Here is a 15,025-nt window from a genome sequence, read left to right as displayed (position 1 = left end):
TGGAATAAACCCGATAACAGTTCTGTTGAGTTAAAAATGTAGAAAATAGTATCTCTTGTCTGGTTGCAGTGCTGTGGGGAGCGAGCTGGTATGGTGGTAGATCGCGGGGCTTCGGTGCCTGAGGTCCCGGGTCCAAATCCCGCCAATCACCAATTATCTATGTGATAACCCCGAAACCATCTAGGACTAACCTGAAGTAGTGTGTAAAACAGTTCCGGGCTAGCTACTAGCATACTAGGATGTAAGGGACACAAAAAATATTGCATTACTGTAGAGTATACAACACTGTGGTCCGGTTACGGAGGTATAGAGAACATTACAGTCCGGTTGCATTGTATGGAGATGCTGAAGGAGTTGCTCGCGGCGTGCCGGATCCGTGTCTCGTGACTCAGACACTCCCAAGGTCACGGACACGCAGCCTCCGTCAGCACTCAGCAGCGCTCAGCAACAGTGACGTCAGCACTTTCTATTGTAGGCTTGTCAGCAATCTGCCCAGTGTACACCCACCTCTCATTCGCTCTCTACTGTGCAATATAACCATCGAGAAAACACAGTAGCTTTGTTGTTGGGACTCTTCAACGTGTCTGTGAAGTCGATAATGTATTTCTTGAGGAAATAATAAATAGGCTTATCTATTGTGTAAGTTTTGTAAACTTTAATGGACCGTTAAATAGCGCACCACGATATATTTTGAAGGTACAATACATAATTGAAGTGTTGTATGTATCGGTTCTAACCTTACCTAAACCTAAATTAACCTAACCCAACCCTAACCTAACTTAATCCAATCCTAACCCAACCCTAACCTAACTTAATCCAATCCTAACCCAACTCTAGCCTAACCGAACCCAACCCTACCTTACCTAACCAATCCTAACAAAAAAAAAAAAACATAAAATTGACCGCTATACGCCGAAATGATGTATTAACCGTACCTTACTTTACCTTGATATTGATATTGATATTGACCTTATCTAACCTAACCTAAAATAACCCAACCCTAACCTAACCTAAAATAACCCAACCCTAACCTAACCCAACAATAACCAAACCCAACCCTAAACTAACCCAACCCTAACCTAACCCAACCCTAACCTTACCTAACCTAACCAACCCTAACCTAACATTTCCATACTCTTACCCTAACCTAACCTAACATAACCCAACCCTAACCTATCCCTAACCTAACCTTAGTAGTCATATAAAGGAAAATTCCTCCTACTGTATCTCAAATCTATTATCAGCAGATGAAATTCAACTAAACATAAGTGGCTGTTACCACTTTACAGTTAAAGTAACCAGCCATGTAACCGGACTGCCGGTTACGCGGTTACGCCTGCTGGTCACAGCTGGTTACGTGGTTAATGACTGACTCGTGGGGAACGGTCCAAACCCTTGGAAGGGATTATCTGCTCAGACTCTCTCCCGCGATTAATTACTTGAGCTGCATATCACGAACTTCATATCTACACTTGGTTATGTCACCTTACCGCTTTAGTGTTGTACTTGACAGAACAGATTTCGGAGTTTTTAAAAAAGTACGCTCCGCTCGTAGCATAGTTTTAGCATAGACTAACCAAAGGAGACTTCTCATCCAATTGTAAATTTTGAAGCTCGGTTTTCGTGTCTAGTTCATGTCCGGTGACACTGGGCGCTAGTGTTGACGAAATTTTGTTTCTATTTAGGGTTAATTTCTTGATTTTTGCTTTACTGTTTGGTTATATAACCAGGGGACATGTTATTGATTATGATTAGATGGTATTATTTAGTCAAACGAGGTGTTAAATTACTGAAATAACAAGACAGTAATTGTAAACAAAACACGACCTCTGCAGTACACCGTAGCCTACAGAACATTCAATAAAATTGTCTCCAGCTGTTTTATAAGGATGAGAACTCTACTAAAGCCGGGTTTTCCTAGGCGCGGAAGCGGAGAGCGGAGAGAGGAACGCGGAGAGCGGACTCCACTTGTCTTAGGTAGGTAATTTAATGTTATGTTTTCCTAGAAGCGGAGCAAAGCACCATGTTAATCTCTTTTCCGCTCTCCGCGTTCCTCGCTCCGCGTTCCTCTCTCCGCTCTCCGCTTCCGCGCCTAGGAAAACCCAGCTTTAGGGAGCATCACAAGCTATCATGAAAAGCGGTCCATTTTTTTTATTTGTTGGGGATTGAACCCGTTTTCCTTGCAACGAAGAACGAGGCGAACCTCAATAATTATTTATTATTTATTTCTCAAACGAAGCCCCGCATCGAACAAATTGTTAACTATATTTCCCTGTGTCAGACGTTCGAGCAATAAAAAGAATCAATTTAATTGTGCTCTCATCTCTGTATTTTTTCCCTGAACTAGTTTCTGACTGCATAATTAAGTTATGTTACTTCAGCTTGGTTCAGCTGCTTGATTAATATTTTTAATATCTGAAAGAATCCTCTAATCTGTTGTCAAAAGTTTGGTATTTTCAGTTCCCCTGAAAACCGAGATACTAAAAAAGTACTATATGCATAATGGAGAAATTAAATTTTAAGTTTTAATATTGTAAATCGATGGAAATAACTTCATTGAGTATTGCTTTATTGCTTTTTGTGAGGTTTCAAAACAAAACGACATTTTTGGTGTTTGTCATATCAGAAAACTCATATACTCTCCAAAAGAAAGGACCATGTGGTCCTAAGTTCGCCTCAATAAAGAAGCATTTTCATTTTCTTTTTCATACTCATTGTGTCCATATGTTTTGTACTGTTTTCGGATCTAAAAGTAAATTCCCTTTTCATGACTCTATTAAAAAAAAACTCCAGTAACGCAACTAAAAATTAAACCATCCTGCAGGTATGCTGCAATGAGGATATTCAATTTTATTTCCCCATTTTTAATTTATTTCCTTAAATACACATTCTTTTAAATGATGGAAAACTTTTAATTGCTTGTTCGCAAATAACTCAAGAATTTACACGAATATAAATCGTACCAGTGAAATAAAAAGGTTCCTTAAGACATTCCTCGATTGATACTCATTGGAATTTTATTTCGTTTTGAAATGCCACATGTTTACAATGTTATAAAATGTTCTACTACAAGTATGTGAGATTCAATAACATGCAAATAATTGCGTGTTAACTTTCAAGTTTCCTTGGATCGTTAAGTGGATATTATATGCAATTATGCAAATTTCTCCGCTTCCGTGTGTGGAGAACAGTTTAATACATGCGAAGTTTTTTTCTTATTAAAATGATTAAACATGGTTAAACTATACTTATAAACATGTAACTATACCGTTACCTAAGTAGATACCGTAAGGTTATGTTTGTTACAGTGTTAATTAAATGATCGCCTTGAAGAAGCTACAGCTAATTGTTCAGACTGCTGACATCCTTGGTGTTATCATTGTTGCCACTACTATTTCTTTTTCTTTCTTGTCAGGGACATCTACGTTTGAAGCTTTATAATATAGTTGATTATTTAACTATTAATTAATTATTATTACTTATCAATTGAGATGGGGACGCCACCTAGGTGTGTATTTTAACCCTAATGTGAGTGAAGGATCAGTGTAAAATGGAGTGAGATGATCTGTGTAGCTTTGGTGACTAAGATCAGCTGTTTCATTAGCCAGGATCATTTATTTTAAGCCCAATGATGGGTCCAGTTTTGAACCATCAAAAAGCTGCTGACTTTTCAGGATTGATTCGGCAACCTCTTCTCTGTTAGGTGAGCACGAAAACCACTCAGCTACCCAGCCAGTCATGTTTTATCTTGCTCCATGTTTTGTAGTTTTGAAGTAAATGCGATATTTTATATGCTACTAAAATTAGCAGTGTTAAACAATACAGTATTTTAATTGTATGGTTCCGTCTAAAGTTTTCGTGGAGATTTAAAAGGGCATTGTTTGGGAACTTTTGATTAAAATTGTGTTTAAAGAAGACTCAAAAGTTGTTGGTCAGTAAAATAATTTAATCAACAAACATTTCAAACTAAAATTAAACTAAAACACATAATTAGTCAATATATTTTTATTATGTGATGAGTATTTTATTCACACACACTAATACTATGTTCCATATAAATCAAGCATCATATTAATGTAGTGTTAGAGATCAAAGTATTAATATAGTACCGTAATTGAATATTAAAATCATTAAAGTAGGCTACATTCTATTAAATTGTCTGATGTGGTAATAGTAGTATATTTTCTGTGCTGATGTATACAAAACCACTAATATAATAAACACTAGTGAATTTGATGAGTACTTGATAGAAGTTTTGAAACATTTAATTCAAAACTTTACAAGTAAAGATACAGTTAAAACAATCTTTTGTTATTGTTTCCAGTATAATAAGTTACATATAACAGCATTGAGCATATACTAGGTGATTTAGTACTGTAGATTGTGGTTATTGTATTGCCATGGCTGCCCTTAATGTACCCTAATGTTCCTAGCAAACATTCTATGTATTTAGATTGTTATTAAGTTTCCAAAGAATATCATTCTCTTAGTCGTCTTAAGTAAAATCATTTTTGTTAATTTTAATGCTCCATGCTTGGAATCCCATTTACAATTTGAATAGTAGCCAAGACAAAGAGTCTTGGTGTAAACATTTTTGGTTACTCTTGTAAACATTCGTGTTGATTCATGCTAAATTGATGTTTCTCTTGTATAATTAAGAGGCTCTCACCCATTTTCATAGAGTGGTCCTTTCAATAACAACAACACTATTTCCAAATGTACAACTTGAGTTAAATATTTTTCTAAAATGTTATACATATTAACTATTATTTTATTGATTAAATAAACCTTAAGTCTTATAAAATATTGTTTCTTATGTATTCAATTCCTATTTGTATATTATATAATGCACTATGGATGAAGGTAGCATTTCAGGGTCACGTGTTATGTAAGCTCTGTTAAAATTTAAATTTGAAAGCATTGTTTAGGTGGTTTATTTTTCAAATTTTCCTTCGAATGTTCCAGCCAGGGGCCTGATTTTAGATTTTAGGGTGTATTCCTTTTATTTCCCTGTTTCACCTGTTAAAAAAACCTTAACATGACAAAATCCCAGTGGATTACACTTATAGACTTGTGTGAATATTTTCTACTTTTTACAACTGCCAAATGCCACGAAAAACGTCAAAATGTTAAATATTTCAACGACAGACTCAGAATTCAACATATATAGCCTAAGAATGTTACACCATCAGCCTCAGAATGGTATTGAACCAACGATTGGTTCATCATAATATCATCATTATCTTGTACCAGTCACATCATCAAAATGTTATTCCATACCATTAACAGAATCAGAACGTTACCCTATTCGAAGTCAACGATAGATTTAGAATGCTATCGAATACCAACGACAACTAACAAAAGCCCCAGAACTTTATTAGGAACAAACTATACTCTCAGAAAGTTATTCTACATAAATACCAGCCTAAAAAAGTTATTCAACATCAACCAAATCTGAGGGAACTTTTTCACTGCCAAAGTCAACCTGATAAGGTTATTCAATACCAACAGACTCAGAATGTTATTCAGCAGTAAATAGTTATTCACAATGTTATTCTCCATGTCCAGCTATCCCTTGACCTCATATCCCCCACCATTAAAGGTGCCAAGGTTTGTGACCTTGGTCGTCTTCACCGAGAAATGCGCGATACCGACACCTTTAACACCTTTAACACCTTTACACCTTTAACACCAACACCTTGACAGTACTTATCGTAGTCGTATCTCGTCGTTCATTATGGTATGCAATTACTATAGGCTGGCGTCACTTTACTGTGAGGTGAAATAGAGAAAGATGTAAAATAGAAACGAGTTGTAGTTAACTGTTTCTCCAATGTTACATAATATCGGTCCAAACTTCACGTGTTCGTGTTACTAGTTTTATCTCAAGTTTCCTATTATTTTACATATAAAATTGTAACAAATTTGGATTCACAGGAACAGAATTTGAGTTGGAAAGTAATAAAGAGAAGATAGAGAAGATAGATAGAGAAGATAGTTAACGTAAGCTTACCTCACAAAAGACAATGGTTTCGCAAAACCATTACTTACAATAGTCATTTCAAAAAACCTATTTGGCAGTGAGTCCAGGATAGCCTACAATGAAAAGTGGCAGTGACTTACCATCATTATCTGAAGCTCTGTAACAAATGCAATGCATCACAATGCAAAGATAACATAGGGAGAATAGATGGATTTTGCAGAGCTCCCATCGTTGACTAGGTATCATTGACTATGAAGTAAATTCTAGGTATGTAACAGCAACTGCTATTTGGGCCATCATTGACTACTGTCACTGCCATGTCAATGTATGCCTAAAGGAAAACAAAACAGAAAGTATACAAGACTAGCAACAAAGCCCATTGTGGTGCAACGGTCATAGTACAAAATACAATGCTTCCACAAATGCAAATATTGTAATGTAATCAAAGACAAATAAAGGAAACAACAATACAACAATCAGCTGTTAAATTACTAACACATGTTCCATATGATCAGATGATGCCTACCACGGATGTATTTTGCTCAGAATTTACAGTTGACTAGCCTATGCAACGTCTTGACACTGACAGTGACTTACAGCTTCACTTAGAGCTGAAGGTTATACAGACAATGCAACTCTGATGACATAGAGTGATGATAAAAATGTCAGTATATCGTAGCTTTTGATGGTTCACCATTGTCTACGTCTCGGGGAAGCTGTGAGAATATCATGAAGGAAATAAATACAACATCAATTCAGAACAAAGATGGCATTGGATTTGTAGGAATTTGGCTCGGTCATGGTGAAGTGATAATGATGACTTTCGTTATCGTCTCCTAAACCTCAAGATCATTTAGAACGTCTACTACATGATGGATGATTTTGTCTATTGGGCAGCAGGAATAGCCAGATTGTGGTATGACTTTCATTATCATATTCTGAAGCCCAAGTTCATTTTCGATAAAGTTTCCTACGATGCTTGGATGGCTTCTACAAGGCAGAAGAATTTATCAAGATTCAATAGGAATAGATGGTTACTATTGGCTAGGACCAGGTGAAGAAATGTAAACCATTTCTATAATCGTATTCTAAAGCTTTAGGTATGTTCTTGATTGTGTATCACAATGTTGAGATTTAGTAGACATGTGACAGTGATATTGGCTAGGCCTGTCTGTTGGTTATTACTTTCTAGGTCTTGGAGAAGCAGAAACAAAGACACAATCTCCAAAAGCCAAAAGAAATGTTGTAGAAACATTACCCCAGGGCAGAGATGGGCTTATTGGGAATCTATGGCCAGAATATTGAAGCTTACTGTTGGTTTGGTCTAGATGAAGCTGATAAATTACTTGCATGATCAATTCCTAAAGCGCAAGCTAATTCTTCATCAAACTCTTCCCAATATTGCAGCCAATTGGAAATAGTTTTGGCTAAGATTTTGGAGGTAACTATTGACTAGCTCTAGGAAGTTGCAGTGTGATGTCCCATCTTCTAAAGTCCGAAGAATTATCATGGAACATTCGCCCCTAAATAGATAGTAGAGCTCAATGGCTTAGGAGGGTTTTGAAGGCCACCGTTGGCTAGGTCTAGGAAGTGGCAGTGACTTTATCATTATCAGCTTCAAGGCAATCAAGAAGTCAGTGGCACCGGAACTACAGCCGCGCCCTGCACACCTGCCTCAGAGTCGTTAGCACGGTTTTTTACTTAAAGATTTTTGAACGAACAAAGCATGACCTCGAACACTTTTGGTTATATCACAATGAAGTATACTGTTATGTAAGACACTTTGGAAGCCTCGCTTCAGATATCACCTCGTAGTGTTAGGGATTTGAAGCTGGTTGAATTTGTTTGATTTTGGGTGCTGTTGTAAAATCAAAATGTAAGCTGCAAAAGAAACAAAAATTGTCATGAAAATTGTTTTGTAGTGCATGCTGCAGGTATTTTGTTCTAATTTGAAAAGTCAACTCCTGTATAATCAATGTCTAATTATTTCCTAACATTAAACCTCTAATGCATTAATCAAGCCTATCAATCCACGAAAATGGTCTCCTTGGTCTCCTTAATCTTAAACCATGAGAGGGAGCTTGTCTAGTGGTAGAGCTCGGGACATCAGTACCTAAGGTCCCGGGTTCAAATCAAGCCAATCGCCAATACATTTTAACTTAGTGATAATACCGCAATCTCTATCCTAGACTGAAGTAATGTAGAAAACAATACCAAGCTTTTTTTTAAAAAAAAGAGGTTGGTGGCCGAGCTGAGTTAAAAAGAAACCTTTTAACTATCATCAGTTCAACCCCCCACTGTTCCTGTTATATGAAAATCTTAAAATTAAAGGTGAAACAGGTGGAGATTCAAATACTAGACTGTTATTTATTGTTACGTGTGTTTGGTATTATTTCCTTTAGGTTTATCCTTAAGAATACGTTGGGTTGGTTTTAGTCATTAAAGAATTCTCTTGCGTTCTTTATTACATTCGTGTATATGCAATCAGTAGTTGAGTAGCTATAGTTGCTTCCTGCAGTTTCTACGAACTGCTGAATCTACAACTCTACATTATAGTGTGTATGATTGATCCTGGCTCGTGAACCATCGTCTACCTGGGCATTTCCCGGGCCTTGCACATTGGCCAGTCTCCGGTTATACGAAGAGTCGGTAGATAGGTTTCATCATACAGATTTTAACTCAGTTTTCAATGTTTCTTCCCCAAACTTATACTCATAGTTTTGTTATGTTCCAGAGGGCGTCTACCAGAATGACGGGCTGGCTACGAGCAGATGACGGCCCTGTATTGTACAGCTATCACAACCGCACCCCCGTCACCGGGGACCTGCAGGTCATCATCGTCTACCTGATCTTCGCCACTCTCTACATCGCCTTCCTGCTCATCTTCCCCGGCATCCGGAAAGAGGTGAGAACCGTCCTCGTTTGCCCCAAACGAGGTCTAGAACAGCCTTAGTCCAGTGGGGTTGCTCCCTGGACTGAAACAACGCGTTCTAGGATATCGAAGAGTTTAAGTGTAAATGATTGATGGCAAGACATGACTTCATTCTGGTACTGGGATTAATTTGAAAACTGTGAACAGTAAAGAAAACACCAAGTATAAATGTTAAGTTTGATGGTACAGTCTACCAGCTACATTAAACTTATTTACTAAATTATGGATAAACTCCTGGATCTGAGAAGCAATAAGGTAAGGTTTGTTTAACCTGTGCTGCAGTTAAACGACCCTGTGTATTCAACAGCTGTTTCATACTAGAGTAGGCCTACATAATTTGGGTCCGGAGTATTTTGTAATGTGTCACATCAAATATCTTATGTCAACCTCTGAGTTTTTTTTTAACTAAACTAGGTGTCCATATCAGCGATTGCTGCACTTCACCTCCGTTGTAATTTTGCCTTAACCATTCCCTATGCTGTGCACCATTCTTTAATACTCTCCTTCGTAGTCGCGGTTTTCCCCTAAAAATACATTTCACTGCATCGCCATTCTAACCTAAAAACAAAACACAAAATCAATAATGTTTACATCAGCTGGTATTTAAAACAGCTAATAGAAACACTGTAGCAGTTCTTCCATTAGAAAATTACTGGATCTTTGACGGATTGTGCTGCAGAGCAGAGTTAATTTTAGACACTTCTGATATTTTTCCCACCGTCCTTGGACCGTACTCTTTAGAATGAATCCTCAACAGCCATAATACCTTGTTCCCAGCTCTGGATATTTCGTGGGAACCGATTTGCTTACGTAATTAAATATATAGATATGAACGAAGGACGGATATTAAACGTAGTTGATGAACGAGTGAGTAGATATATTACTGCCTAAGCTTAGATGTTTCTTTAACCAAGATAATTTATTTAGCCCAATGATCGAAGAAACGTGGTTCAGATTCAAATAATCAAAAATATAGCGACTTCTCAGGATCGAACCGGCAACTTCATGTAGGCGAGCACTAAACTCGTTAAAGTATCATTTGGAATCAATTTGATTCCAAATGTATATAAAGCATCTCTAGTTGTATGGTTAATTTCTATCAAAGTTACTCCCACTAAGGAGATCACGTTTGCAAACCTATTTGGAATCAATCCAAAACAATTATCATACCATAATGCTTTGGTATTGATTCTCAATCTTGTTTTACATAAAGTGGAATAATCTGACATTTATCTTCGAGTAGCAAATTTATTTAAACTTTGCAAAACAGTTTATGGATATATTACATAAACATGTATTTCACATGTATTTTTTTCTTTGTTAACATGTATTTTCAAATTCAGTAACAGTTACTCATTTATTACTTTGTTCATAAATAAATTTCATTTAAAGTTCAAATACAAGTTAAAATTCGTTTTGGAAATTCGAATAGTATACATAACATTTCTTTAAAACAGTCTGGTTTTGATTCAAACTCTGAAAATAAAACGACGATGTCTTACATGATTTGCTAAGTTGTCTCAGCCCCTATGATGTCAGGTCCATTACTAAGGTCAAGGCACAGGCATTGTACTGTCATCTGTCCACCCTAATCATGATCAAAGACTGTGAACTTGACTTCAAGGTCTTGGTTGGTAATAAATATAGATCATTATTTAATTACAGAATGAGGGAGTTAAGCGTTACCTTTTATTGTATGTGTTAACATGTGTGTATGGTATTGTAGTGAATATAATGTTAATTAATTATTTCAACAATTCAAACAAAGATTTCGTCTAATAGTAACAATCCTGCATTTGCACCAGCTGAAAATGAGTGGAATGAGAAAACATGTGTAGCATTGTTACTGACTAACAGCTGTTTCTTTAGGTCCATTGATTAAAATCCCAATTAATTAAGGACAGCTGGTTCAGTCTAAAGCCATAAAAGCAAATGTATTTTATTATGATTTAACAGTCAAACTTCTGGCATTAATACATTGCTTGAGTAAGAAAGACACTTGCTCACCAAAAATTTCCTCTTCAAATGCATGTCGATAGACCCTTCAATGATAAATAACTTTTTTTACCAAACTGTATACTATAGTTAGACTTACACTATGATTACATTTATTTTTATTTTTGAGCATTCCATAAAAAATGTTTTTTCTTGTTTCAGAGATTTGCCACCTTTGTCACAGTCACTCTTAGTCTTTTTGTCGGCAACGTCATAATGGGTAAGTGTTATAGTAATTTTCATTGATTTGTTAAATTTCCATTGTACCATTGACTATAAATATGCATTATGATATTTTAATATTAATTTTGAATGATTTAAACGATATCGTTGATGCTCATTTTACGTTCTATAGGTCTTTTACTGATGCCCATACTGGTACTACAGTCAGAAAATCTCTCTTTTGAATTCCTCAGTGTATTACGTCTATCACAACATTCAAACCGATTTGAAGAAGTTTTCCCAAGTTTCAATACTTCGCCACAAAACGTTTAGTGACTGAACAAACTTTTAAGACGCTTACCGTATTTGATATTTAAACTGAAGTTTACAATTTTAAACTTAGACAATTCTTTATTGAACTGTCAAATTCTTTGTTTGAAGTGAAAACAGATTAGTGTTAGTGTTTTTGTAGTCTTCTAGATAATGTTCAACATTAATAAATCAATTAATGATGACTTGTAATGCGCAGGATTTCCGTCTCTTGCTAAAATAACGTCAATCACAAATGCATTTTATCCAAGTTACAATAACGGAAACAACTATCAAAATATAACTTGAAGTAATGTGAAAATCGGTTCAGGCTAGAGCTAGGATGCTTTCAGGATAAAAAGTGAGACATGAAAAAGAATAATAATGACATCTATTTGATTTTTTTGAAAAATGTATATATTTTTACCCATTAAATATGCATTTTTTATCAAGTTTAGTTTTTTAAAATGTTTACAAAGGAAAAGCCAATATTTAAGACTAAGTTTCATAGACTCATAGAAATAATTTCGTAAAACTCATTAATGCCAAGTCAAATTTGCTAATGTAATATTGTAAGAAGTAGCCTTGAATACAAACGGTAATGGCTATGTATAAGAACTAAACATTATGTAAAAGACTAATAATCTCAAATAGGCGGATAGAAAAATTCCATCATTTAAGGCTTCTAAAACTAAAGAATGTACAACATGATCTTATTTATATACGAAATAATATTTTCTTCTTTGTATCTTTTAATTGCGAGAATCGGTTAGTTTAAATTATTTCGCACACAAACATCGGAACAATTAATTTCCTGGATGATGAAACGACTATAGTTAAAGACAATTAATTTTTCCTTGACAGATTTATTAGGATTTGTTTGAGATTGGTTTTTAATTGGGTTTCCGATTTCCATTCAGTAACGCATGAAATAATGTTTAGTCTTTTTCCAAACTTATAAGCCAATGACACTTAGTAAACACTTAGAATTTGGCCCACAAAAGACCTACATAGGTTAGGTTATAGGGGATTTAAAAAATGAACTTTTTGTACATTTTAAAATATAATTTCTAATTATCTTGTTTCATTTTGTCACACAGAAAATGTACAGTTGACATTAAACATTTTCAATCAAGTTGAACGATTGGAAAATGGACAGCAATAAAAGTAATATCAATTAATGTATTACCTACTGTAATATCCATTACTGTATTATTTATTTGAACACCCTTATTCCTGTCACAACAAGAGGATTTTGATGATAAATATTACTTGACCTACATCATAAATCGTTAGAATCAGTAGTGTACGCTCCAAATTCATTTTACTTTTCCAATGGTGGTGGGCAAGTTTTACGTTTGAAAAGGATAAGCAGTTTATCTATATTCTTGTACGATCGTTTTCTCATTGCTTGTTATATTTTGAAAACCAATGGATGCAGAATTAGAACTCGGGTTGTTGAAGTATTTTTACTACGTCAAATCGATATATGGCTTGACGTCATTGAGCATGAGAACCCTGGGGAGAAGTATTTTCAAATTGGTTTACATCGGGCTGATACTTACGGTCTTCGGGATCGAGATGATGATGTATTTGTATGAGTATCAGAAATCATCTCTTCATCAAAGCATCGTCATCTTCTGGATTCTACTGAATTTGACAACATCTTTATTTGCCCTCATCAGTTTCACCGCCGCTGCTCTCAATCCGAAGACCCTAATATCCTCCTGGCTTAGTGTACTATCAGCTGAGAAAATGCTAGACGTCGAGAACGTCGTGACCTCATGTAAGTCGGCCTTCGGTATTCTTCAAGTTGTCCTGCTAGCAACAATCATCTTCGGCCAGACTGCAAACATGTGTGCGCTACTTTTTGAACAGCAAATATTTTTCAACCTTATTTTTATCACTTGTCCTCTATTGTACGGCGCTGCTGTCATACAGACTTCGGAACTAGTGATGTTCGTTGCAAAGCTGACAATTGTACAAAAAGACATAAACTCCGCCTTGTCACAGATCACCCATCAAAATCGCAAGATGTTGAATGTCTTGATCAGAGTTCAACAGGCTCTGTACCATGCACAAGTTGATTTCCAAACTTGTGTATCACTCTGTCTCATATTTATCTGACTCAGTGTGGAGTTCGCGCTGCCCCAATTTATCTTAACATACAGATTGTCCACTATAGCTCGTGTTGCTGCTTACATGATCATCCACCCTATCATGTTTGTAGCAGTGTTCGCTGTGCACGAGTTTCTGCAATCAGCCAAAGAAGATCACCACTTTGTGTTAGTGAAGAGCCTTTACAAGCCCGACATGCTGCAGCACCGAAGATCAACCAAACATCAACTGTTGGCCAACATACATCGGTCTGCTCCGTTCTCCTGCAGATTGTTCGATGTCCGCCTTCGAGTCATGTCTGACATTGTAAGCAATGCCATGTTGATCATTACCACATTGTTGGGTGATTAAAACTGTTGAGAATACTCTTATAGAATTTAGTATCCTCTTACTCTCATTTTCTATGCCATAAATATAGGTACTACCATGTCCTTGAATTCTCGCAGTGCTTTTGATTGCATTTTGTGTGCATAAAACTAGGTAGATTAGTCATATTGAACTTTTTTTAACTAGCAGAGTACCCGTCCATCGTACGGGGTTGGCATATAAGTTTAAAATGCTTATTGCAGTTATACTCAAGCTTTGCGTTTGCAATGGGGGAGGACAAAATTTGGTTAAAAATTTGCTTCTTTAAATTGACGGTATACTAATAGTATTAAGGCCGGGGCCACACGACGCGGATGATCCGCGTGGTCCGACAACACATTGAATCAAATGAGAGTGGCCACACGGGGCGATCCAAAGGCCCCGTTTATGCACCAAGTGCGGGAGCGGGGCGATAGCGGGCCCGCTCCCGCTGTAAATGAGTCTGTTTATGCACGAAGAGCGATAGCGGTAGCGGTTGGTTAAAGGAGAATTTCCGGGGGGCACAGTCTTGCCAACTCAAACTCTGCCAAATAATTAACACAACTATTTGTCCTAAGTGCACGTGCGCATGGATCAAGTTGGCAACCCTGGCTTCAGCCGCTCCCGCTCCCGCAGTGCATAAACAGACCCATTTGACTCAATGTAGTTGAAAACCGCTCTATTCCAAGCAACCGCTGCGATTTCTAACTACACAGCGGGCGAATTAGAAACCGCAGCGGGAGGTCAACCGCTATCGCTATCGCTCTTGGTGCATAAACAGCCCCATTTAACTCAATGGTGTTAGAAATCGCTCCCGCTGTCGCTACCGCTACCGCACTTGGTGCATAAACGGGGCCTAAGCCGCCTGGGCGGATTGTCCGCGCCATGTCGCGCGATCATAAGCCGCGTTGGAGGGGATGACACACGTAGTCTTATGAGAGTGGCCACACGATACGGATTGTCCGCGCGGTTGGAGCTCATTTTCAAGCATTTATAGTGTTTTTTTTTTAGTTTGTGCTTGTGCATTTCGGTTTATAGGTGTAAAATGGTCGATACAGACAAATCAATAGAACTTGTTAAAGATAATGTGGGATTTCTCATGTTGTACATTTCTCATGAGTATATCTTCCTTAGTTATATGCGGTCAAAGCAATTGAAGTAGCTCGTCAAACGATGCTATT

The 15,025-nt window shown here is 36.8% G+C and overlaps 1 protein-coding gene across 2 annotated transcripts in view; it reads left to right on the top strand.

Moving 5' to 3' along the window:
• The window catches only part of LOC129001937 (dual oxidase maturation factor 1), a 99,950-nt gene that overhangs the window by 29,439 nt on the left and 55,486 nt on the right, over nucleotides 1-15,025 (top strand). For both annotated transcript variants that reach the window (XM_054429377.1, XM_054429379.1), the window contains exons 2-3: nucleotides 8,718-8,888; nucleotides 11,073-11,130. In XM_054429377.1, the coding sequence (XP_054285352.1) occupies nucleotides 8,733-8,888; nucleotides 11,073-11,130 (214 nt within the window). In that variant the 5' untranslated portion in view covers nucleotides 8,718-8,732. The remainder of the gene's footprint in view (nucleotides 1-8,717; nucleotides 8,889-11,072; nucleotides 11,131-15,025) is intronic.

Source organism: Macrosteles quadrilineatus, unplaced genomic scaffold (genome assembly GCF_028750875.1).
Source record: "Macrosteles quadrilineatus isolate MER2022 unplaced genomic scaffold, UCM_ALF_1.0 Scaffold_9__3_contigs__length_116548681, whole genome shotgun sequence".
In the NCBI taxonomy this organism is placed as follows: domain Eukaryota; kingdom Metazoa; phylum Arthropoda; class Insecta; order Hemiptera; family Cicadellidae; genus Macrosteles; species Macrosteles quadrilineatus.
Note: the sequence above shows the minus strand (reverse complement) of the source record. Positions and strands in the feature narration are given on the sequence as shown.